Source organism: Pelophylax lessonae (genome assembly GCF_965119305.1).
Source record: "Pelophylax lessonae genome assembly, chromosome: 7".
Classification (NCBI taxonomy): domain Eukaryota; kingdom Metazoa; phylum Chordata; class Amphibia; order Anura; family Ranidae; genus Pelophylax; species Pelophylax lessonae.
The window spans coordinates 171307242-171333653 of NC_138774.1; the positions used below are offsets into that span (position 1 = coordinate 171307242).

General features: G+C 43.6%; 1 protein-coding gene across 1 annotated transcript in view; it reads left to right on the top strand.

Annotated features, from left to right (window-relative positions):
- The first annotated feature begins 1599 nt into the window (after positions 1-1599).
- The window catches only part of CHIC1 (cysteine rich hydrophobic domain 1), a 42462-nt gene continuing 17649 nt past the window's right edge, over positions 1600-26412 (top strand). Inside the window, exons 1-5 of the mRNA XM_082264641.1 lie at positions 1600-1778; positions 12092-12146; positions 20079-20234; positions 22500-22556; positions 22651-22710. Of these exons, the coding sequence (XP_082120767.1) occupies positions 1603-1778; positions 12092-12146; positions 20079-20234; positions 22500-22556; positions 22651-22710 (504 nt within the window). The 5' untranslated portion in view covers positions 1600-1602. The remainder of the gene's footprint in view (positions 1779-12091; positions 12147-20078; positions 20235-22499; positions 22557-22650; positions 22711-26412) is intronic.

Here is a 26412-nt window from a genome sequence, read left to right on the forward strand (position 1 = left end):
TGTCAAATACCACTTAACCACTTGCCGACTGCCGCACGTCTATGGCGGCAGTCAGCCCCTCAAAGGCAAAGTGGTGTAGGACTACGTCGCTAGCCTGTGAGCCTCTAGGGGGCGCACGCCGCCAGGGGTGCGCTCCCGCCCCCACTCGCTCTCTAACATGTCCGCGCGTGTGACCGGCGGACCCGATGTCCGCCGGTCACTCGCGATCGTCCGGTACAGAGGGAGAAAGGCAGGCGGCTAATGTAAACAAAGCCGCCTGTCATTCTCCCTTGAGTAAGTGCAGAGATCATACGGTCCTGCTATCTCTGTAGTTACACAAGCAGCCACATCCCTTTACAGTTAGAAGCACGCCCCTAGGGACACATTTAACCCCTGCATGTCCAATAAAGTTAACCCCTTCCCTGCCAGTGACATTTTTACAGTAACAGTGCATATGTATAGCACTGATTACTGTAGTAATGTCACTGGTAAACCCCAAAAGTGTCAAAAATGTCAGTCAGGGGTCCGATCTGTCCGCCGCAATGTCGCAGTCCCGCAAAAAAAAAAAAAAAAAATCGCAGAACGCTGCCATTACTCGTTAAAAGAAAAAACAATAAAAATGACAAAAATCTTTCCCTTAGTTAGTAAACGCAATAACTTTTGTGCAAACCAATCAAATTTTTACCAAACATATGTAGCAGAAAACAAATTGGCCTAAAATGTTAAAAAATTTTGATTTTTACATTTTTTTGGGGGAATTACTTATAAAAAAATGTGAAAAATATTGTTATTTTTTTAAAATTGTCGCTCTTTTTTTGTTTAGAGCACAAAAAGTAAAAATCGCACAGGTGATCAAATACCACCAAAAGAAAGCTCTGTTTGTGGGAAAATAAGGACGTCAATTTCATTTGGGTACATCGTCGCACGTCTGCGAAATAGTCCGTTAAATTCATGCAGTGCCGAATCGCAAAATAGGGCCTGGTCAGGAAGGGGGTAAAATCTTCCAGGGCTTAAGTGGATAAAGAAAGCTCTATTTGTGGGGAAAAAAGGACATACATTTTATTTAGGTACAGTGTTGCATACCTGTGCAATTAAAATAGAATGGAAAGGTGTATGACGCACAAAAGAAGCTCCTGTACCTTTTTGGGCGTCATGCGTCCCGCGATTCTGTTTGCGCAAAGTTATCACGATACGGCAGGCAGAAATCGAGGCAACATCGCACAGCGTTTGGGGTGCCATTGCAAATCACGGACATCGCACAGGCATCCCGCGATTTGCAATGATTCCGGATCGCGGGCAGAATCGCAGTGATTCGCTACGCCCACATCTGAACGTAGCCTCAAATCATATAACTGCTTTTAGACATATGTGTTTGGGTGTAAAGGGGATGAGGTGACAACCCTATCCCCCCTGTACAGAACAGAGGAGCCAGGCCAGCCATGCTCTCCATACACTCTCATTTATGACACACACTGCATTCTATCTCACACGACCACCATCCCTCATAGTATCAGAGCAACCTGCGCCACATTTCCCGCCCTCCGCTCACACCGCGTCACAAGTCCCGCCCACCTAGAGTCACGTGAGGTCTCCGCAATCCCCGCTCCGTCCTGAGGTGACGTCATGAGCGTCTTGCTACCAAACATGGCGGACTTTGATACCATATACGAGTTGGATGAGGAGGAAGAGGAGGACGGAGAGGAGCGGGAAACGGGCTCGGGCCGGGTGGTGGCCGAGGAACATTTACTCCGATACGCTCCGGACCCGGTGGTAGTGAGGGGAGCCGGACATATTACCGTGTAAGAGACGAGGGGGGTCCGGTGTGTGGTGGGGGAGCAGGCCTCGGTTGGGGTGTAAACACTAGCCGGCCTCTCCTTCCCTTACACGGCCGCCGAGCCTGCCTATACTAGCTGTACACACAATGCTGCTCTAACTCCCCCTGTTAGGACATTATTGGGATGGATCAGCCAGAAACTCCTCTATGGGCAAAGCCTGGGAAATGTTCCCATCATCAGTACAGAGTGTGCCCCCCCCCCCTCCCCCATACACACATCACCAGAACCTGCTCTCTCCTGCCAGACAGGACTTCTTGTGATGAGGTGACAACGCAGCCCCCCCACGTCTGACACATGTGCAGTGATGTCATGTGGACTGTCAGTCTGCATTGGACAGCAGGGCTCTGTGCACCCCTATGTGACCTGCCACAGCCTCATACTTCTTTACAATTTGCTGAAAATTATTTCTTCAGATTTAGAACAAAGTAGTAATAAGCCTTTATTTTGTATTGTACGGGAATGGCCCTGCTATTCTGATTTTGGCGGTGTTTTACATTTTGTGGGGGAAATGCAGCAGTAAAGTGGGTGATCTGTAACCCCCACATACTGCATGTGTGTCTATGGTGGCCGAGGTTTGTGTGCTGAGAGCACTCCGGTGTTCCGTGAAAAATCCATACCCGTGAGAAAACCATACCCTCGTCACTTCCGGTTCCGCTACGGAGGGTATGGATTTCTCACGGTAGTTAAACTTGCGGCGCTTACATTAAAACAGCTCATCTGAAACGTAAATCATCTCCGCTCTTCGCCCTGTCACTGCCCTCATCTCCGGTAATAAATATAAAAGCGGATCACGGAGCCACGATCGCCGTCACATTTACATCACATACACCCGCCACCGCTTTTATATTTATTACCGGAGATGAGGGCAGTGACAGGGCGAAGAGCGGAGATGATTTACGTTTCAGATGAGCTGTTTTAATGTAAGCGCCGCAAGTTTTACATTAGACACAGTGCCGTGAGAATTTCATGCCCACCGAGCATGCGCACTTGTCTAATTCTTTAATGTTCAATCACGTATCCGGGGCTCTGAGCATGCGCACTGCTGCGCTGCTCAGCTGTTTCAGCCCGGAAGTGACGAGAGTATGGTTTCTCCACGGGGTATGGTTTTTTAACGTTACACCGGGCACAGGTAGCTCCTGGTTATAAACGGTGGTCATGTGACAGCCAGTGGTCATGTGATCTGGAATGCTTTCCCACTCTTCCCAGCATAAAAATGATGCTGAAGGCGGCTTTTCTTATTCGATTGTTGAAATTAGCCTCCTTTTCACACGGCTTCCTATTCATGTTGGGTCTTTATGCAAAAAGTGATTATTTACTATCTGCAAAGTCTATCACAAAGTTTGGCAACAATTCTCTCTCTAACTGCCATGTATAAAGTGATTGTAAAGTCTGTTATTTATTTTTATTAAAACTGCATGATTCTGGATAAAATGAGAATAACTGATTTTTTTCTTAGAATAAAGATCACGATTCTCGTCGTAACCTCTTTTTACATTTATGCACAAAAAATTTGGGCTAACTTTACTGTTTTAGTTTTTTTTAAATTCATTAAGACCACATTCGCACTAGTCCGACTTGGACCGCGACTTGTCAGGCTGACAAGTCGTGGTCTGTCACGCTCCCCATTGTGCGGTACAGGAGCCGTTCTAATAGGAGCGATACAAGTCGCTCCGACTTAGAAAAAGGGTCCTGTACTACTTCGGGGCGACTTGCATAGACATTCATTTTATGAAGTCTGTGCAGATCGCGCCGAAGTCGCGCTGCACGCGACTTCACAGGTCGCCCCCTAAGCCGGAGCGACGTAGTGTGAACCGAGCCTTAAGTGTGTTCCCCCCCCCCCCGAAAACTGTTTGAAAGACCACTGCGCAAATACAGTGTGACAAAAGATTGCAACGATCGCCATTTTATTCTCTAGGGTCTCTGCTAAAAAAAAAAAAAAAAGTTTGGGGGTTCTAACTAATTTTCTAGCAAAAAATACTGATTTTAATCCTGCAGCTCTAATAAAAATAACAAACATGTTCTACCTACCTGCTCTGTTGCAGTGGATTTGCATGCAGCCCAGATCCTGTTTCTCAGGTCCCTCTTTGCAGCTCCTGCCTCCTCCCTTGAGTCGAGTGCCCCCACAGCAAGCAGCTTGCAATGGGGGCACCCGAGCCAAGCTGCAGCTCCGTCTGTCCATTCAGACATGGAGCTGCCATTTGTCCCCCCCCCCCCCAAATTGGCTGGCTGACTGACTTTAACAACAGACAGCCCAGGGAATCGTGGACATCCCTAGACAGAAATTGGGTTCAGGTAAGTATTAGGGGTTCTGCTATACACTTTTCCCTTAAATTATAGAATGCAATAAGATACAAAAAAACAACTTTTGCCTTTACAACTCCTTTTTAATGGGGTAATTCTGGATAAATACTATTTTCTCTATAAAAACCATCTTGGCTCCCCCAGATGTTACTTTTCATATAATTGGGCATCCCTCTATTAAAGTTATATTTGGCCTGAGCTAAGTGATATAATTTGTAAAGTATGACACCCTGACAGTCATGCATTTCAATATGAAATTCTGAATAAGAAACCAAGCAATTTATTATAGGAAAACCATTTTTGCTCACCTAAATTCCACTTGGTTTATACCAATTGGGCATCATTCTATTTAGAAAAGTTGAATTTGGCCCGGGCCAAGTGATATAAAATATGGCCCAAACATTTCAATGGAAATTTCCAAATAAGAAACCAAGCAATTCCTATATGAAAACTATCTTGGCTGATGCAAATTCCACATATTTTATTCTAATTTGGCATCTTTCTATATAGAAAATTTAAACTTGGCCTGAGTCAAGTGAGATGAATCATAAAATATGGCACCAAACTTGGCACCCTGACAGCCATGCATTTCAATGGGAAATTCTGAAGAAGCAGCCAAGCTAATCCTATGTTAAAACCAACTTGGCTCACCCAAATTCAACACTTTTTTTTTTTTTTTTTATATACTCATTGGGCATCCTTCTACATAGAAAAGTTCAATTTGCCTCGAGCCAAGTGATCTAAATCATGAAATATGGCACCAAACTTGGCACCCTGTCATCCATGCATTTCAATGGGAAATTCTGAATAAGAAGCCAAGCTATTCCTATATGAAAGCCATCTTGGCTCACCCAAATGCCACTTGTTATATATTGGGCATCCTTGTATATAGACAAGTTAAATTTTGGCCTGAGTCAAGTGAGATGAATCATTAAATATGGCACCAAACCTGGCACCCTGACAGCCATGCATTCCAATGGGAAATTCTGAATAAGAAGCCAAGCTATTCCTATATGAAAACTATCTTGACTCATCCAACTCCCACTTTTATACTCATTGGGTATCATAGAAAAGTTCAATTTGGGGCTAAGCCCAATGATGTAAATCATAAAATATGGCACCAAACTTGGCAATTTCAAATTGGCCTGAGCCGAATGGTATACATCATAACATTTGGCACCCTGACAGCCATGCATTTCAATGGGAAATTCTGAATAAGCCAAGCTATTTCTATACGAAAACAATCTTGGCTCACCCAAATTCCATTTGTTCTATACTTATTGGGCATCTTTCTATATAGAATTTAGCCTGAGCCAAGTAATATGAATCATGGGATATGGCACCCTGTCAACCATGCATTTCAAGATCCAGTTCTGAAAAGGAAACCGAACAATATGTAAACCATCTTGGCTCACCCAAATTCCACTTTTTATACTCATTGGGTATCCTATATAGAAAGATTCAATTTGGGCTAAGCCCAATAATGTAAATCATAATATATGGCACCAAACTTGGCACCCTGACAGTCATGCATTTCAATTGGAAATTCCAAATAAGAAGCCAAGCTATGAAAGCTGTATGAAAATCGTCTCACTGATTTGTACAGTTTGTTTCATTAGTATTTTTAATAAAGAAGGGATATGAATGACACTCAAAGTAAGTCAAATCTGGGTGAACCAAGATGCCTTTCATATAGGAATTGGTGAACGACCGATATCGTTTTTTTGTTGCCGGTGGGATGGGAGACTGGAGTGAGCGGGGGGGGGGGGGGGTTCTCAGCCACATCAGTTGTCATTACAAGACAGCCAACCGTCGGCTATGGATGCCGGTACCGGGGTGATGCCTCTGCAGGCATCACTCTGGTACAAGCACTTTCCTGAAATATCGGTCACCTTGGTGGCCAATTCCGATATATCGGGACAAGTGCATATCGGCCCTCGATATATATCGGCTTTGCCAATAATCAGTCAATCTCTAATAGGAATACTTTGGCTGTGAGGGTGCCATATTTCATAGTTTATATCACTTGGCTTAGGCAAAATTGAACTTTTCTATATAGAAGGATGTCCAATTAGTATAAAATAGGTGGAATTTGTGCGAGCCAAAATCGTTTTCATTTAGGAATTGCTTTTTTTCTTATTTAGACATTCCCATTGAAATGTTTGTCTGTCATGGTGCCATATTTTGATTTATATCACTTGGCTTGGGCCAAATTTAAGTTTTCTATATAGGATACCCAATTAGTATAAAACAAGTGGAATTTGGGTGAGCAAAGGATGGTTTTCATAGATGAATAGCTTGGTTTCTTATTCCGAATTTCCCATTGAAATGCAAGGCTGTCAGGGTGCCATACTTTACGATTAATATCACTTGGCTCAGGCCAAATTGAATTTTAACTAATAGAGGGATGCCCAAATATATGAAAACAAGTCACATCTTGGTGAGCCAAAATGTTTTTTTTTTTTTTTTTTAGAGAAGATATTTATTCCGAATTGTTCCATTAAATACATGGCAGTTAGAATTGTTGCCAAGTTTCACAATTGTGTTATAAAGTTTGCAGATAGTAAATAATCAAATCACTTTTGTGCACAAAGCCCCAACATGAATAGGAAGCTGTGTGAAAAGGAGGCTAACTTCAACCATCAAATAAGAAACTGGCTGAATAAGGAGCCACCTTCAGCATCATCAGTAAAAGGACTGCCGTGACTCCACAGGAAATAGTTGAAGAGTAACTCCACTTTTGTTGAGAAAAAAAGACATTCTCCTGCGGGTAATTAAGGAATATTTATTGCAAGGATTTTAACAAACCTTGTTGCAGATTCCTACCTTATGATGTTCTGAGGAAAAAGCTGTTTGTGTCCATGTGCTCAGTGAATCTAATGGGAGCAATTTTATAATTCTCTGTCAGCTGCTGCACCTGCAGGGCTCTGAGGAAAGTGACATGGTCTGCATTACTTTTAGACGTAATTGTCTTTAGGCTGCATTCACATGTCAGCGTATGGATCGCGGCGCGATTCCGCCCGCGATCCGGAGATCGTTGCAAATCGCGGGACGCCTGTGCGTTGCCCGTGATTTGCAATAGCACCCCAAATGCTGAGCGATGTTGCCGCGATTTCCGCCTGCCGAATCGCGGTAACATCGCACAAAAAAAATCGCGGGACGCATTTCGCCCAAAAAAAGTACAAGAGCTTCTTTGGAGCGTATTGCGTCCTGCGATTATTTTTTTTTTTTTTTTTTTGCGCGATGTTACCGCGATTCGGCAGGCGGAAATTGCTGCAACATCGCTCAGCGTTTGGGGTGCTATTGCAAATCACGGGCAACGCACAGGCGTCCCGTGATTTGCAACGATCGCGGGCGGAATCGCAGCGATTCTGCCCGCGATCCATACGCTGACATGTGAATGCAGCCTTAGGGATGACCAAGAAAGATGCAACACTCATACTACCTAAAAATCCAAAAGGTGTATAAAAACATATATAGGAAACTTACGTTACCTCAAAGTGATAACTAAATAGGAGAAAAATAAACGTCAGTGCAGGTATTCCTTCTATTTTGTAGCGCTCTTGCAGTGCTCATCTGTTCCTCCATGCACAAAGGAACAGATACCGGTCCTAAGGAACTTCTATGGCCCTGTCCTGCTCTCCTAGTGTAACTGGCTGTCTCCTGGAATCTCCTCCATGCTCTTGAGACTGTTGGGAGGCACAGAAAACCTTGTGGTAATGGCATGTATTAATGTGCCATCCTGGAGGAGATGGACTGCCTGTGCAGCCTCTACAGGGTCTAGGTATCGCCTCATGCAGTGATGGCGAACCTTGGCACCCCAGATGTTTTGGAACTACATTTCCCATTATGCTCATGCACTCTGCAGTGTAGGTGAGCATCATGGGAAATGTAGTTCCAAAACATCTAGGGTGCCAGGGTTCGCCATCACTGGCCTAATGCTATCAGTAGTGGGACCCACCCTAGCCATATGCAAAACTAGTGAAAAACTCTGAAAAAATGAGGAGAAAAAATGTCAGTGGCCTCCACCTGTAAAACCATTCCTGTTTTGGGGTTTGTCTCATTATTGTGCACCTGTTGTTAATTTCATGAACACCAAAGCAGCTGAAACTGATTAACAACCCCCTTCGCTACTCAACTGACCAGATCAATATCCCGAGAATTTAACTGACTTGATGCTATTCTCCTTAATAAGTGTTCTTTTAATTTTTTTGAGTGTTTTTCCTGAAGCCTGACTGGAGTACTTCCAGGACGTTGGTAAGGGAGGTCTAGTCATTACTGCTTAACTCCATCATCACAGGAGTGAGTTTTCAATTGCTGAGCTCAGGGCTGCTGCATCAGAGGAGACAGAGTATGAAGGAGTCTGAATCAAAGAAGCTCCCTCCTGTCATGGTAGAAGTTAGCAGTAATGATTGGGCCTTGTCTAAGGCTGGCCATACACTATACAATTTTCTTGTTCAACTTTCCTTTACATTTACCAAAACCATGTAATATAGGGTCAAACGTAAACACTTTCAATTTGTATGCAGTCAGGCAGGCCCTTGCACTACATAGTTAAAGGTAAATCTAAAGGAAATTGAATAAGAAAATTGTATAGTGTATGGCCAGCCTAACAATGGTCTGGGAGTATTCCAGTCAGGCTACATGAGGTATGCAAATGGCCTAGACTTATAGCAAGGGCATTATCCAACTTAAGTCAGAGCTGCACAGTTTGTTTTTTTTATCTACAAACATGCCTTACTTGTAAAGGCGGAACTTAACACATAACCACTTGATAAAATAAATGTTTTTTAGCAAGAAAAATGCATTCCAAATAAATAATTATGCTACCAAAATGAGCGTGTGTTGTAAATTGCCTCCAGAATTCCTCCTGTTTCTACTTGCTGGAGGCTGCCATTTTGCTGAAGCCCAGAGCCCATCGTAAAGCGGAACTAAACCCATTAAAAAAACAATTCTCAATCCCCGCATTCCAGGAATGTAACGGTCACATTTGCTTTAGTGTGCAACTTAACTGTCAAAACCATCAAATTACTGGTTTCATAACTGATCACATGTGTGGCACTATGGCAGTTGCAGATCAAACAGAAGCAGCTTCATTGGCTGTAAAGGATAGGAAGGTTTAATTCTACTTTAAGGCTGTCAGCAAATCTGCTTCTACAAACTCAGCAGAAATGGAGAGCACCTGAGCATGTGGAAAACAGGGTGAGACATTGTATTACTGGATTTTAAACAGTATAGACGCTTATTTTTTAACGATTTATATAGCTCTACGTGCAAAAGGGGCCATCTAGCAGGACTTGATGGGAGTAAAGAGCCAATCGCAGCAGCTTCTTGACCATGTTACATACCAGCTATGTCCAATCACAGCTGATCAATGTAGACAGGATTTGTCGGTTATCGGCAATCCTCTCCTCATGCTGATAGAAGAGCTGATAGGCGGCAATCCACACAGGGGACATCTACACTGATAATCGGGGCACTGATTATCAGTGCAGCCCAACCAGTGCCACATATCAGTGAATGAGAAAAATCACTTCTTTACAAACTTTTATACCAGAAACTAAGAAACCTTTTTTTTTTTTTTTTTTTTTATTTTCAGTCTTTTCTGTTATATTTAGCAAAAAATAAAAAAAACCCAGTGGTGATTAAATACCACCAAGAGAGCTTCATCTGTCACAAAAAAATGATACAAATTTTGCTTGAGTACAGTGTTGCATGACCACGTAATTGTCATTCAAACTGGCAGCACTGAAAGATGAAAATTTGGACTGGAAGGGGGTGAAACTGCTCAGTAGGCAAATGGCTGAAGCAGAGCTTTACCCATAACAACTTAATAGTATTCTTTTGCAAGGAATAATAATTATGCTATCTAAACTGGTGTGTGCTGTAAATTGCTTTGCTCCTGTTTCTTCTTGCTGGAGGCTGCTGTAATATTGCTGAATCCCAGAGCCCCTGAACAGCAGTAAATCATAAAGCGGAACTTAACCCATTTAATAGCTTCAAAAAACAATTCCATTCCTGGAATACCAGGGTTGCCAACTGTCACATTTGCTTGTTTCCTCAACCAATCTGTCAAACCATCAAATGTCTGGTGTAACTGATCACATGTGCAGCATCATGGCAGTTGCAAACCAAACAGAAGCAGCTTCCTTGGCTGAAAAAGATAGGAGAGTTTAAGGCTGTCAGCAAATCGGCCTCTACAAATTCAGCAATGCCTAAAATGGGGAGAAACTGAGTATGTGCAGAGCAGGGTTAGACAGTGTATTGCTGGATGTTTAACCACTTGCCTACTAGGCCTATTTTTGACATTTGGTGTTTATAAGCTAAAATCAGTTGTTTTTGCTAGAAAACTACTTAGAACCCCAAAACATTATATATTTTTTTTTAGCAGAGACCCTAGAGAATAAAATGGAGATTATTGTAATTTTTTTTTATCACACCGTATTCGCGCAGCGGTCTTCCAAACGCAATTTTTTGGGAAAAAAAATCACTTTTTTGAATTAAAAAATAAGAATCCAGTAAAGTTAGCCTAACTTTTTTCCATAATGTGAAAGATAATGTTACGCTGAGTAAATAGATACCCAACATGTCATGCTTCAAAATTGCTCACGGAATGGCGATGAACTTTGGTACTTAAAAATCCCTATAGGCGACACTTTAAAAATTTCTACAGGTTGCCATCTTAGAGTTACAGAGGAGGTCTATTGCTCTCGCTCGAACGATCGCGGCGATACCTCACATGTGTGGTTTGAACACCGTTTACATATGTGGGCGGGGTTTCCGTGTGCGTTCGCTTCTGCGCGCGAGCTAACGGGGACAGGACACTTTCATTTTTTTTTTTTTTTTTTTTTTTACTATTTATTTTATTTATTTTTTTTAAAAAAAAAAAAAAAAAAATAGAAATAGGCAAGACAGGACCTCTTTTTTGTGAGATCTGGGGTCAAAAAGTCCTCAGATCTCACAAGTACACTAATAAAGTTGGAAAGGGAAAAAAAAAAAAGACGACAAAAAAAAAAAAGGGACCTTTAAGTCGGTTGCTCGGCAACGACGTTTGCCGTCGCTCCGGTCCTCCAAGACAATAGAGTCGAGTGAGGGCAAGCTTGCCCTCACTCGACATCCTGTCTGTGAGGATCCGGGACCCGATAGTTTTCCCCGCTGCCGGCGGGTCCGGTAAGCGGGGAAAAGGACTGGGGGGGGCACCTATTCCACCATCCCGGAGGGTGATCTTGCGGCGACTCCGCCGCTGGGACCACCCTTATCGGAAAGCCCATCGCCTGCAGTTTAAAAAAATACCAGGGTTATGGCAGCTATCTGCTGCCATAACACCGGTATTTAGCTTTAAACTCAGGACGTATATGCACTATGGGCCGGTATTGAGGTGGTTAAAGTGGAAGTAAAGTCCGCTGTAATTAAAAATATATATATATATATATATATATATATATATATAAATATTTTTTTTTTTTTTTTTTTTTTTTTAAGGCCTCCCAAGGTGGATTATGCCATAATGTACTAATATGCAGCACAGTGCTGGGACCAATACAGCGGGCTCCTAGTGCTTCCATCACAGCTGATAAACAGGATTTTCCAGGGTTTGGCATTCCTCTACTCGTGCTGAAAGCGCAAGGAGATCCAATATCTGGCAAATCCACACATGACCAGTGCAGCCCTAACAGTGCCGCTCATCAGCACACATCAGTGAAGGAGAAAATATACTTTCACAACATTTTCATAACTGAAATAAAAACTGTTTTTTTCACTTAAGCAAAAAATAAAAAACCCAGTGGTGAATAAATACCATCAAAAGACAGCTCTGTCTCAAAAAATTATAACATGTTGTTTGGGTATAATGCTGTATGACCGCAAAATTGTCATTGAAATTGCGACAGTGCTGAAAGCTGAAAATTGGCCTGGGCAGGATGGGGGTGAAAGTGCCCAGTAGGCAAGTCGTTAATATGTATTTTTCCTTCTTTCAGGTTTGGTCTAAGCAACAAGTTTGATGCAGAATTCCCTTCGGTTTTGACCGGAAAGGTAAGCATGTTTTGTTTCTGAAAACTTTGTGAAAGCATAAGGTGGGGTGGTCACTAACAATACTATTAAATACATTTATAGTAGGTATCTCAAGATTTCTGCTCTTCCTTGCCTCTCTAAAACAGAATTTACTTTGTTATCTGGCCTTCGGGCTTGGCAAGCCAATTTGTTATCCCCTGTCTATTAAGTTGGGCTCAGTGACTAGTAAGGGCTCTTTCACACGGTCCGCCTCCGTAGGCGGAACCGTGCTGCTCAGCGGGGATCGATCCGCCGATCCCCGCTGAGCCGGCGGATGACAGCTCCGTCTCCGCTTGCAGTGCCGTGAGGGAGGTGTCACCGCTTCCGCTACTCTCTATGGGGGATCGGATGAGAGCGGACCGCCTGTCCGCTCTCATCCGATCCCTTAACGGATGGAAAAATAGGGTTTCCATCTGTCCGGATTTCACGGACAGGATAGGATACGGATGGCAGCGGGTGTAAGCGGACATGTCTCCGCTGACATCTGCTGCCCCATAGAGCTGCATGGAGGATCCGATCAGATCCGCCTAAAAAAACTGACACGGATCTGATCGGATCGCCCGTGTGAAAGAGCCCTAAGGGAGCTTTCACTGGGAAAGGGAATTGCAGTGGATAGGACTTTAACCACTTGCCAACCGCATTAGGTATATATACATTACGGTTTGCAAGTGATTTACCAGAGTTATGGCTCAAGCGATCGGCCATAACCCCAGTGTGTGTGTGTGTGTGTGTGTGTGTGTGTGTTCAGCCCCGGTTCACACTTGTGCGTGTGCGGGGTTCGCATGTAATGTCGGAGCGCACTGCTCCGACATTACATGCGATCGGCTGTGTAATTGCACACTCTTGGAGGGCCCAAGAGTCTTGGCTGCTGAGACTTCTCTGATTGTTCTGCAGTATGCTATGTCGCAATAAATTATTTTGTCTACATTTTATGATTTTTATATGAAGTAGACTAATAGGTACTGAACATCTAATTGCGGACGTTAACTAAGTTTTCTCTTTGTCGCAGATCAAGGCTTTTGCCAGTTATTATGTGGCTGTTTTTATTTGATACTACTGATTAGGGCTGAACGATAGTCGATATATCGACTATCGTTCTGCGGCCGTAGGCGATATTCATATCGCCGAGGTCACGATATTTTGCATAGGCAGGGGGAAGGGACTCAGGAGGACTCACAGACTTCCGTTAGACAGGGACTCGGAGGAGAACTCACACATCCATCCCACTGCAGCCCGCCCCACACGTTCAGTGAGTCTCACTCTCCGCCCTAGTTTTCTCAATATGACATTCAGGGAACCAATCACGCCGTGAGAAGCTGCATAGCTAACCATCACGCGTGCCTGCATACCTGATTGGTTCCGCTGTGCCGCTACTCACGGCGTGATTGGCTCCCTGAATGTGCCATTGAGAAAACTAGGGCGGAGAGTGAGACTCACTGAACGTGTGGGGTGGGCTGCAGTGCACGAGTGAGTCAGTGTATGCGGCTGTGCTGTGATCCTTTCCCGGCTCCTAGTCCACCACTCCAGCCTCCTACCACCACCAATGTGAGAGACTGTCACTGAATAATCTGATCGATTCCACACTGTCACTGAGACTGAGTAATTGATTTTAGAGTACCATTATTAACCCTGACCTGCCCAGTGCCCTGTATCTGCAATTAAAATTTAGAAGGCTGCCTGCATGCTTCATGATTTCCATTCCCAGCATCCTTCCCAATCCCTTGTTGACTTTAGCCTGGATTGACGGGTCCCTCAATATCGCAATATATATTGTTGCAAAAAAATACGCAATATATTTTTTTTCCAATATCGTGCAGGCCTACTACTGATAGGGCTCTTTCACACGGGCGGTCCGATCAGATCCGCCTGTCAGTTTTTTTTAGGCGGATCTGATCGGATCCTCCATGCAGCTCTATGGGGCAGCGGGTGTCAGCGGAGGTTACCTCCGCTGACACCCGCTGCCATCCGCATCCGATCCTGTGCTGAAATCTGGACGGATGGAAACCCTATTTTTCCATCCGTTCAGTAATCGGAGCGGAGCGGATCTGATGAGAGCGGACAAGCGGTCCGCTCTCCTCCGATCCCCCATAGAGGGCAGCGGTTGCTGAGACACCTCCCTCTCCGCTCTGCAAGCGGAGACGGAGCTGTCATCCGCCCGGCTCAGCGGGGATCGCGGATCGATCCCCGCTGAGCAACACGGATCCGCCTGCGGAGGCGGACCGTGTGAAAGAAGCCTAAAGCCCCGTACACACACACAGATCGTCGTCATACAAATGTTCGTCTTTTCTCCCCGGGATGTCGGTGTCTGTTGAAAAGTGCAAAGACAGCACAAGAATTTTGTCCGCAGACTTCAGCTGACTGCAGAAGTGATGTCATGTAATGGTTAACTTTCCCTGTGTTTTTTATTTTCTGAGCATGCCCAGTCTTGCAAATCTGCGGTCTGTCGGCTGATTTCTGTACTGACAGGCGAACAATCGTCCGTTCTGGTGTCCGCAGACAAAAATTTTCATGTTTGCAAGAAAGACTCTTGTCCGCGGATTGTGTGCAGACAGCTGTCGGAGGCACCATACTAACACGCGTACAATCGGCAGATCTTTCGTCCGCCGACGTTTGTATGACGACGATCTGTGTGTGTGTACGGGGCTTAAAGCCCCGTACACACGTACCGATGGTCGGCTTACAAATGTTCCTCTTTTCTCCCCGGGATGTCGGTGTCTGCTGAAAAGTGCAAAGACAGCACAAGGACAGCACAAGAATTTTGTCCGCCGACTGCAGAAGTGATGTCATGTAATGGTTAACTTTCCCTGTGTTTTCTATTTTCTGAGCATGCCCAGTCTTGCAAATCTGCGGTCTGTCGGCCGAATTGTGTACTGACAGGCGAACAATCGTCCGTTCTGGTGTCGGCATACAAAAATTTTCATGTTTGCAAGAAAGACTTTTGTCCGCGGATTGTGCGCAGACATCTGTCGGAGGCACCATACTAACACGCGTACAATCGGCAGATCCTTCGTCCACCGACGTTTGTATGCCGACGATCGGTACGTGTGTACGGGCCTTTAGTCTACTTTGTGCATGGGCCTCAGCAGCAAGTGGTCCATGATTTGTGAAGCTTTTATTATGTGCCTACTGCTTTAACTCTGACTATATGCAGTTGGCAATATGGTTGTCTTTATACATAGACAATGTGTGTGCCTGGTTTGGGGATCAGACCTCTGGGCAGGAGCCTGACCAGGGTACCCCTTTTATTTGAGTTCACAACTTACTCTATATATTGGTGATATTTCTACATGCCTTCTGTAGGAAATAGATTTTCTTGCAGCAGGTAGTACATGATTGGGCACCAGTCAGTTATTTATATACGTATCTCTTTTATTATACTCCAGTTGTATATGAATTACCCAGGAGACCTAGCTCCTGAGGCTTCATCCAGCAGGCAATCATATCCCACACATTCAGGCATTACCAGACACACTCCCTGGGCCTGACACTGGTAGCCTTTAGGACATGATTCCAGTCCTCTAGCTTCAGGGGAATATGGTATATCACTTATCTCCTCAAAAGCAATTGTGTTTATGCAAACATCCCTACAGTAGAAATAGTAAGTCCTAATGTTATGGCACTATACAAGAGGGTGTACCTACACTAAGGACGTGGGGCCACTACATTATATTGTAGTGTCTATGTTCTGTATAATTGTATATCCTAGGCAAGGGCTGCAGAGGCAGCCAGGTCATTCACATGATGATCTGCAGCATGTTTTATGTGGAGTGTTTTATGGGTGTTTCAACCTATCATTATTTGCTATCACTCGGACCTTATACCTGGCTTTGCTTGTTATGGCACTATATTCAAATAAAGAAAATATGCATCTTTTTATATGGCCCCTGAGCAGAAGTGAATCATAAAGCGGAACAAATCCAATCCATTTTAGGTCTCTACAGTTACATTCCTGGAATGCCTGGATTGTGAACTGTCACATGCACTTGTTGCATCAACCATACTGTTAAACCATCAAATGGCTGGTGTCATGACTGGTTGCATGTGCAGCACCATGACGGTTGCAGATCAGACAGAAGCAGCTTTCTTGGTGGTAAAGGATAATAGGCTTTAATTCTGCTTTAAGGCTGTCAGCCGATCCGACTACGATCTCGATGCCTAAAATGGGGAGCAACTGAGCATGTGCACAGCAGGATGAGACAGTGTATTACTGGATTTTTCCACAGTATAGACCCTTATTAGCATTTTACATAACAGGGCCAGCCTGAGGTGATATAGCAGGACTTTGTTTTCTGATTAAAGGTCCACTTTAACAGAGCATGGTGTAACAATCCACATGAACCGGTCATCCTGTTACTGATACAGACCCAGTCTCTCCAAGTAGGGATCCACCCAGCTCTACTCATACCAGTATCACAACTAGCGCTAGAGTCCTTGGGGGGACTCGGACTTGATGCACAGGAAGAACACCTGATATTTGCATTCAAATGAGGAGACAGTTAAATATTTAGGGCTGCAACTAACGATTATTTTTATAATCGATTATTCGACCGATTTAAAATTTTCCGATTTAATCAGATAATAACCTTAAAGGTGTGGTGTATAATTTAGTTAAAAAAATTAAAAATGAAATATCTATATGCAGTGGTAAATATAATTAACCAACTATAATGGTTAGGGAGCAAAATCTCTAATCCATGCTAAAAATACCAGACAAAAGAAATACTGTCTATACTATTAGAGGTTTAATCTGGTAAATATCATCAGACTCGGAGAGCAAATTTTTTATTTAAAGAAAAAAAAAATGTTTTGTCGATTTTCAGACAGAACTCTAATAAAGTATATTATGTATGACAGACTCCCTTGTCATATTTAGGTGGTGGCTTGATAAAAGCTCCCTGTGCCTGCTGTCACTTATGGTGGCCATACAAAAACTAACAAGGTCTTCCTTCAAAAAAATGTAAATTTTTTAAGAACATTTATTCGATTTTCTAATCGCTAGTGGGGTCAAATTGGCGTTTGTTTTCGACTACAGTGACTGTAAAATTTGAAGCAGCAGAATAAACAAGAAAACATACAATTTCTGGGGAAATTGTGTGAAATGTTCTTGCCGTCACCGGTAGTCTCCAGCTGGAGTGGGCGGAGTAACTGTGTGTGGGAGTGGCAGCAGTATGTTTGTGTTGTGTGTGGGGGGGGGGGTCTAGTTTGGTCTAGTTTTGAGCATTCCGGAACATTCTGCCATTCATTCTTATGGGGCAACTTACCAAAGTTGGGAGGTGCCCATCTGCATAGGGCTCTAGTGTAAAAGCTCTAAATCTCACAGCTTAGAGACTTGTACCGTAGGAATCAGAACATCTAGGCTGACATTTTGTATAGTATGTCTTTGAGACATTAAAACTGAAGGCACAGTCACAGGTTAGAAAACGGCCTTGAAATTTGAGATGGTTTGAGTGCAGTTTCAATGAATGTCAATGGATGGCGTGAGTTGGAAACAAATGGTCAGTGTATAAACTATAAGGGCTATGGCTTAGATGTGGACATGTTAAGTGGCAGCAGAGATGGGCAAACATTTTGATGAAACATTTGTGTAGGTGGCCTTAAAAATGAGTGGAGTGGCAGCAGTTTAGAGATTGTGTTTTAGATTTCTTCGCTCACCCTCTATTTTCAGGCCCCACTCTAGTTTTGAACATTCCGCCATTCATTCCTATGGGGCCAATTTCACCACAAAAACTATATTTCGCAAACCATTTGGCGAAACCTTCCAAAAATGTGGTTTTTCGTTCAGAAACTACATTCATTTTAAAACTGAATGTTAAAAGCAAGTTATAACTCCATTATAACCATTAGGTTCTGAAAAATGGAGAGCTGTGTCCAATAAACTCAGAGAAATGGATTTTACGATAAATCAAAATCCCCCCCCCCTCCCCCCAAGAAAATGAAAAACCACTGCGCAAATACCGTGTGACACAAAAAATTGCAACAATCGGTTCCCTAGGGTCTCTGCTAAAAACTAAAACTTTTATATAGTTTTGGGGACCTTAGTAAAATGTCTAGCAAAATACTGATTTAAACTTGTAAAAGTGCCAGAAATGGCCTGGTCTTCAAGTGGTTAACCCTGAGTCTGTTAAAATCTAGATAAGATATGACACCCAGATAAAACACTAACGTGTGCTTGGGTAAAAACTGTTTTTGCCCTCCATGCTGACATGGGGCATCTTTACCTCTTACATGAAAAACTGTTAGAAGTACATTAAGTGTCTCACTGGAATACAAAACTTGCAGCTTTTACAGGGTTCCAAGCCATGATGTATGTATGTGTGGTGATGGCGGAAAATTGTTACAATGGATTTTCAATCATTTTGATAATATTGAAATTAGCATATTATTTTTGAATAAAGAATTCTAAATACTTTTTATTTTCCTATTGTCAGAAGTGAAACAATTTCTGGCTTGTCTGTACAGTTAATACGATTGGTCCAAACAGGAAAATTGTGTGTATGTATGTGTGTATATATATATATATATATATATATATATATATATATATATATATATATATATATATATATATATTAGTTTTTTTTTTTTCTCTGAATTTATCTGTTTATCCTGTGTTTTTTATTTATTTATTTTTTTTTAATATCTATTCACCACAAAATTGGGCTACCTGAAGATTTATAATCCAACTGCCCTAACATGATTCAGGTGACTGCAACTGTGTAGATAAACCTTTAGGGAAGACACCATAGTTTCCTGCCAACTACACTCAACAGTAGATGTTCTATAGTGAGATAAGCCTACAGTTCAGAGGTGTAAGTCATAAAATTTCTCTAGTATTGTTGGTGGAGATGAAAGGTGATTGATTAGGGTGGTAGTGGTTTTGTTTGACTTTTTAACAATCCAGATCTTGCCTGCTGGGCTTTGCTTAGTTTTTCTGTTTGTTGCCTTCATTGCATCCTGTCGTAAAATATTATGATCCTTTTTGGTGTTTGAAAGAAAAGCAGTTGCCTAAGGGAAATGTCTTCACATTGTACTAAAGCACAACACATATTAAGGCCTTTTCAGGATTTTGAAAAAGGGAAAAAGGGTGAGAAAACAATCACTTAAGGCGAGAAAGTAGACTTTAAACAGACCATTTATACCGTGTTCTATATATTCTATATATACGTGTTCTATATATATTTGCATAAAAATGTAACCAATGTGATCTGAGATCTTTAAAGACTTTCCAGCCGTTGCTTTGAAGAATGGAGGTTGTTGCAGATCACACCACATATCCGTTTCAGTGGACTAGAAATGCCTTGTTTTTGTAAAGGCAGCCTGCATCTAGCAGTGGTTGGGAAAGAACTTGTTTTGAGTGGGAAATTTTTATTCTGCAAATTTTATTTAAATCTAAAGCTGGCCGTACACTGTGCCAAATGTTCAGATGGTTCCTGAGGCACTGCCCGAAATTGTCAGTTGGTGGCCCTCCAGGTCCTGCTTTGTTCAATAGAAGTCAATCATTCTATCGACTTTTGTGGAAGGAGCCTGTAGGAAGTTTTTTTGTGAGGGAGCAGCTGCAACCAGTCACATGCAGTCACTGTTTGGGTATTATTAAAAGCTGGTGGGGTCGGCTCTCAAAATACAACTGCAGTAGGAGATTTGTTTAATCTGCACTGTATAATGTGGATGAAGAAACCTGTTGAAGTAGAAAATAAGAAAATAGAGCTCTAATACTCTGAAGGCCATGACTATTCTCACATCAGCTGCCTGGCTGTTCTGTAGTGTATGTGAATAGGCATTTCTTCCATTCACATTTTTGCAACTAGAGTATATCCATGTCTAATGTATTTTTATTTTTTTTCTGTGACAGATGAATAGCTTTATTAAGGACTTTGCTGAGCTATGTCTTAAAAATCTTCTACTTTTTCCTTCCAGGTTGCTCCAGAGGAGTTTAAAATCAGTATCGGTCGTGTAAATACCTGTTTGAGAAAGAATCTCCCTCTCAATGTGAAATGGCTGCTATGTGGCTGTATCTGCTGCTGTTGTACATTAGGCTTTAGTTTGTGGCCTGTTATATGCCTGAATAAAAGGGTTAGTAAGTACAATTTGACTAATGTGAAACAATCTGTACAGTGAGAAATAAAACCTACCCTGCATTTTTGTAGAAATGTTTTTTCTTGTATATGGTGTTCATTTTTCTTGTATTTGTGCTAGGCTGCAAAATAAATTCACAGTTCGTAAACTGCATCTGATAGCTTTGACTTTTTGGTTGTCACATATATGTACATGGCAGTGATCTCTCGAACAGCTGTGAGGAAACTTTTAGATTTTGGGGCTTTGTATGCAATTCTTCATTACTATACAATTTCATCAATGTTTTGATGGCATACACACAGCTTCAATCATTTAAAAAAATGGAAAAGCCGCTAATTTGATGCCATATCTCTAAAACCGATTTTGAATTTAATTCGGTGCCCTGGAACATACCTAGTTTAAATTGTAACTATGGCTAAAACAAAAAAATTGCATCTATGATTATCTGTCACTAGCATTAAATTGGAACTAAACCCTGCAAGCGGAACTACCCTCCTTAACCCTTTGTTTGATCTGCAGTTCCCATGCTGCTACACATCAGTTTTGACCCCGGCCATTTGGTGGCTTGACAGTTCATTTTGAGAGCGCAAGCTGCTGTGACCGCTATCATTCATGGCATGTCTTGAATGTAACTGTTTTGGGAAACCGTTAAAATGGTACTAAAGTCAGGGTTACTCATCAGTTACTACTCCAGAGGTCCCTTGCTGGCATCTTCTCCCTGGCTTCTTCCAGGTGCCAGTTTTCAGCCATCTTGATTGGCTGGTGAAGGATGACATCACTCTCGCACATGTGCAGAAGTGCAGAAATCCCAGCACACTGGCAGTGTGTTTGAAATGTATGTGGAGCTGTGCATGTACAACTCTGTATACATTACAGAGGACTGGGAACAGGCGGATGTATTTTATTGCAGAAGAGACATTGCATGTGTCTGCTGCAATAAAGAATGTACCTGTTGTTGGTAGTTTTTCTTTTTCAGCCTTTAGTTCAAGTTTTAAGTTAGTAGGTTTAGTTCCACTTCATGGAGCAGTCTTTAATTTTGTGAGGCCCCGTATAATTTAGATTTACCTGGTAATCAGCCAGAGCCTGTTTTTTGTCTTCCTTTATCAGACCAAGGCAAATGTGGCCATTAAAGGGTTAAGAAAAACTATTTAATACTGACGGGTGCTTACAATGATCAGCTTTTAAAACCTTTATCCCAAAAGGGGGGGGGGGACTATTGCTGTAAATGCTTAATAGGTGTGAGCTGGAATGTAGCTTTAATTGGTTAGTTGCTTCCCCCCCCTCAATATGCTAGTGCATCTAAAACTCCACTCTCCACTGACTCAGTGCTGCTGTCCAAGGGTGGATAGGTTTCTCCTCTACAGATACAGTGGAGGAGTGAATGTAGCCATCCTATGACAGGAGATGAATGGGCCGATCATAGGATTAAAATAAAGACTCAAGCAGCTACCCCTTTTTTTTTTTTTTTTTTTTTTTTTTGCTGGCTTCACTTGTTGCCTGGAATCTTAAAAAAAAAAAAAAAAAAAAAAAAAAAAAAAAGCACCTGTAGTGTTAAATAAACATGCACTTTAGACGAATAACATTGTCCCCTCCCATATTGCCTATGGAACTAGAATTGTTAGTTTCATGGATTGTACAATTAGTTTAATTGCCATCAAGACTGTGTGTCCCCTCACTTCAGTGTCCTGTAGCAGGATACAGTCACATGACTGGAGAACATAACCAGCAGCTGTACCTTGAGGCTATGTTATGAAAACTGGAGAAATGTTTCAACTGCTGCCTATAGTAACCAATTAGATTCCTCGTCTTGCATGAGGTTAAACCGGTTGCAAAGAGCTCTCCTCTTTTTCTTAAGTTTGTGGATTATCTGGCATTCAGTAAATGTAGTTTTTCAATTTGAAAACAAACGACTACACTAGTAAGGCCCCATTCACACTTCCACGATGCACAATAGCGCGGAGGTTTCATGATTTTTTTTTTTTTTTTTTTTTTTTTTAATCTTTTGCTACAGTGTAGGACAGCCTAGTCACTTGATGTGAATACAGGGAAAGTTCAACATAAACTGTCAGAATATTGTGTAGAAAGCTGTTAGCATACTTTGGGCTCAGCTAATGTAGCTCCTTTGTGAGAACATGCTGAGTTGGGCTTCAAGATATGTTGTTTGATAATACTATACATACTGACTGCTATACTAAAATATGTGATGGTGTTCCATATAAATCATGACTACATTACTTTTTTTTTTTTCTCTTGTTTTGTTAGACAAGGCGATCTATTCACAAACTCTTGGACTGGGAGAATAACAGATTATATCACAAGGTAAATAAATGGTCATTTGAAAATGGTGGCTTAGCTGGCAACAATATATAAATACAAATCGCTTTTTATTAACTTTGTACCAATTTTTCTTTAGCTTGGCTTGCACTGGAAACTGAGCAGAAGGAAATGTGAATCAAACAATATGATGGAATATGTGAGTATGTGTTTTTCATAAAGAGAGATGTATTTAAAGCGGAGTTCCACCCAAAAATGTAACTTCCGTGTTAAGGCCTCCCGACCCCTGACATGCCACATTTGGCATGTAATTTTTTTTGTGGGGGAGGGAGTGGTTACCTAGATTCGACAGGTACCCACTTCCGTTTGGTGTCTCGAGCGGAAGTTCTCCTCTCCCCCCTCCTTCCCTGAAATCTTCTGGGACACATCACAGAAGATTGCCCGTCCACTCAAGATGTGCAGCGCGACTCGTGCATGCGCACCCAGCTGTGAAGCCACAAGCTGTCACAGCCGGGTGCCCACACTAGAGAGCCTGGGACCGCGGGGAGAAAAGGGATAAAACTGAGGCTCCTGCCGGCTGCATCGCTGGACCGTGGGACAGGCAAGTGTGTGTTAAGTCAGCAGCTACATTTTTTTTTTTTTTTTTTTTTTGTAGCTGCTGACTTTTTAATAAACGCAAAACTGGTGGAACTCTGCTTTAAAGACCTATTGGTGTAAACTTTGTACTAGTCACTCATTACCCCCAGGTTTGCTGATTTCAAGTTAATCTGTGCTTTTAGAAAAGAAAAAAAATTTGAAGTCTTGTTTCCTATGCACACTTGACGTTTATCCCCTGTGCCTGAGATTCTGGCATTTTCAGGTGCAACCCTACTGCCAGCAGCCTGTAAAAGGCTGAGAGGCTGAATGCTGCTGCAGAAACATTCTGTGAATGGGTAGGGGGAGAGGTGAGCAAACACTGGTTTCTGTGTATGAGAGTTACAGCTCTTATAAATGCTCTTGCTATACTTCCGGGCCTAAATGAATTTGTAATTACTACAGAAAAAACAATCCTACTTAACGTGGCATACATTTTGTAATACTTCTTTTTACGCTGCAGATTAAAAAGTATTTGCCTGTTCACTTCAGCAACCAGGTCTGCTGGTAAACATGGTTAAAGTCTTCTTTTTTTTTTCTTCCTGAAATGTTGCAATGCAGTGTAGTGTGTGGAAACACTCTACAGTGAAAAAAGTAGTGCATGCCTCACTTTTTCCAGCGCGCGCCACTACAATGAAGTGGTGTGAACTGAGTACACAGGACACAAGTAGGGTTGAGCGGACACCTAGATGTCCGTGTTCGACGGGTTCGGCCGAACTTTAAAAAAAAGTCCGGGTCCGTGTCCCGGACTTTTACCGAACTTTTCCCGGACACCGAACCCCATTGAAGTCAATGGGGACCCGAACTTTAAGGCACTAAAATGGCTCTAAAACACCAAAGGAAAGGGCTAGAGTGCTGCAAATGGCAGCAAAACGTAATTAAGAGCATGGCAAGTGCTCTGCAAACAAATGTGGATAGGGAAATAACTTAAAACAACAAAAAAAAACAGAAAAATAAAACAATGTTCTTCTTCATCTCTGAAGGACGAGGCCCATATGGAGTAGGAGGGAGGTTGAGGTGGTGGTGGATGTGGCGGTGACATAGGCGTGCGCACAGGGTGTGCTGGGTGTGCCTGGGCACACCCTAATCACCTAGGGCACATAGCATTGCCAGTGAGGAGATGGGAAAGATCTCCCTGGGACCTGCTCTGCTCTATTTCTCCTTGCCTACAGGTACATGGCCCCGATACATTACTCTCCCTGCTGGCAAACACATGCATGTGTATTTCAACTTTGGGGTGCACACCTTAATGCAATAGGCTGCGCACACCTATGGGCGGTGTAGGTGGAAGCGGCGGTGGAGGAGGACCAGGGCCGGATTAACAGCATCATGGGCTTGGTGCTGAGGATTTTGAAGGGCCTTAAGGGCCGTGCCTTGCCATGCACCCAGAGGAGGAAGGGTGCAGCCATGCATGCCTAATTCAACATGGGATGCTGTCTCTGAAGCCCATAAACACATCCATGCATCGCCAACTGTCCCTCCTTGTCCGGCCTTCACGCTGTGTGGGGAGGTTCTGAGGGTGCTGCCTGGGGAAGCGAGCATAGAAGCCAGACTTCTGTGTTTACAAGTGACAGAAGAGCGGTAACAGTGAATATGGCCAACCCGGGGCCTATATAAAAGGTAGGGGCCTGGAGCTGCAGCTCCAATAGCCCCTACATTAATCTGGCCCTGAGGAGGAGGACGAGGTAGCCAACACTGCTTCTTTTCAAAAATTTTAAATGAGGGTACACCCCAAAAGAGTGAGAAAGAGCAAAAATGGAACAATGGGTGGGTAAGGTCGGTATCCATTGCTATTCTGCATAAGGTACGGAAAAGTCCCGTGGGATCCATGCCTGGTTCATTTTAATGAACGTGAGCTTGTCCACATTGTCTCTGGACAGGCGGCTGCGCTTGTCTGTTATAACGCCCCCAGCCGTGCTAAATACCCGTTCAGATAATACACTGGCTGCAGGGCACGCCAGCACCTCCAAGGCGTAAAGGGCAAGCTCAGGCCATGTGCCCAATTTGGAGACCCAGAAGTTGAAGGGGGCAGACCCGTCATTCACTACATGTAGGCGTGTGCACACATACTGCTCCACCATGTTGGTAAAATGCTGCCTCCTGCTAAGACGTTCCATCTGAGCTGCTGGTGCTGCTGTTTGTTGTGGCGTGCTGACAAAGCTTTTCCACATTTCGGCCATGCTAACCCTGCCTTCTGAGGTGCTGGTGGTGCCCTGGTTGCGTTGGCGACCTCCTCCTCCTCCTCCTCTGCCTTGTGCTTCCACTGTGGCCCCGCTGTCAGATGGGAATGCCAGCAGCATGGCGTCTACCAGCGTGCGCTTGTACTCGCGCATCTTGCGATCGCGCTCCAGTGAGTGAATTAAGGACGGTACGTTGTCCTTGTAACGGGGATCCAGCAGCGTGGCCACCCAGTAATCAGCACAAGTTAGAATGTGGGCAACTCGGCGGTCGTTGTGGAGACACTGCAGCATGTAATCGCTCATGTGTGCCAGGCTGCCCAGAGGCAACGAAAGGCTGTCCTCTGTGGGAGGTGTATCGTCCGTGTCCTCTGTATCCCCCCAGCCACGCACCAGTGATGGCCATGAGCTGGCCTGGGTGCCACCCTGCTGTGAACATGGTTCCATCTCCTCCTCCAGCTCCTCATCCTCCTCATCCTCCAGAACTGTGCCCCTGCTGGACAATTGCGTCCCTGGCGTTTGCGTGTGCAGGAACCCACCCTCGGAGCCCCTTGCGAATGACTGCCCTGAAAGCCTTGGAAATGTTACCTCTTCATCCTCCTCCTCCTCCTCATCCTGTGCCACATCCTCTTCCATCATCGCCCGAATTGTTTTTTCAAGGAGGCATAGAAGTGGGATAGTTAAGCTGAGAACGGCGTCATTGCCACTGGCCATGTTGGTGGAGTACTCAAAACAGCGCAACAAGGCACACAGGTCTCGCATGGAGGCCCAGTTATTGGTGGTGAAGTGGTGCTGTTCCGCAGAGCGACTCACGCGTGCGTGCTGCAGCTGAAACTCCACTATGGCCTGCTGCTGCTCGCACAGTCTTTCCAGCATGTGCAAGGTGGAGTTCCACCTTGTGGGCACGTCACATATGAGGCGGTGAGCGGGAAGGCCGAAGTTACGCTGCAGCGCTGCCAGGCGAGCAGCAGCAGGGTGAGAACGCCGAAAGTGCGCACAAACGGCCCGCACTTTCTGCAGCAGCTCTGACATATCGGGGTAGTTTTTAAGGAACCTCTGCACCACCAAATTCAGCACATGCGCCAGGCAAG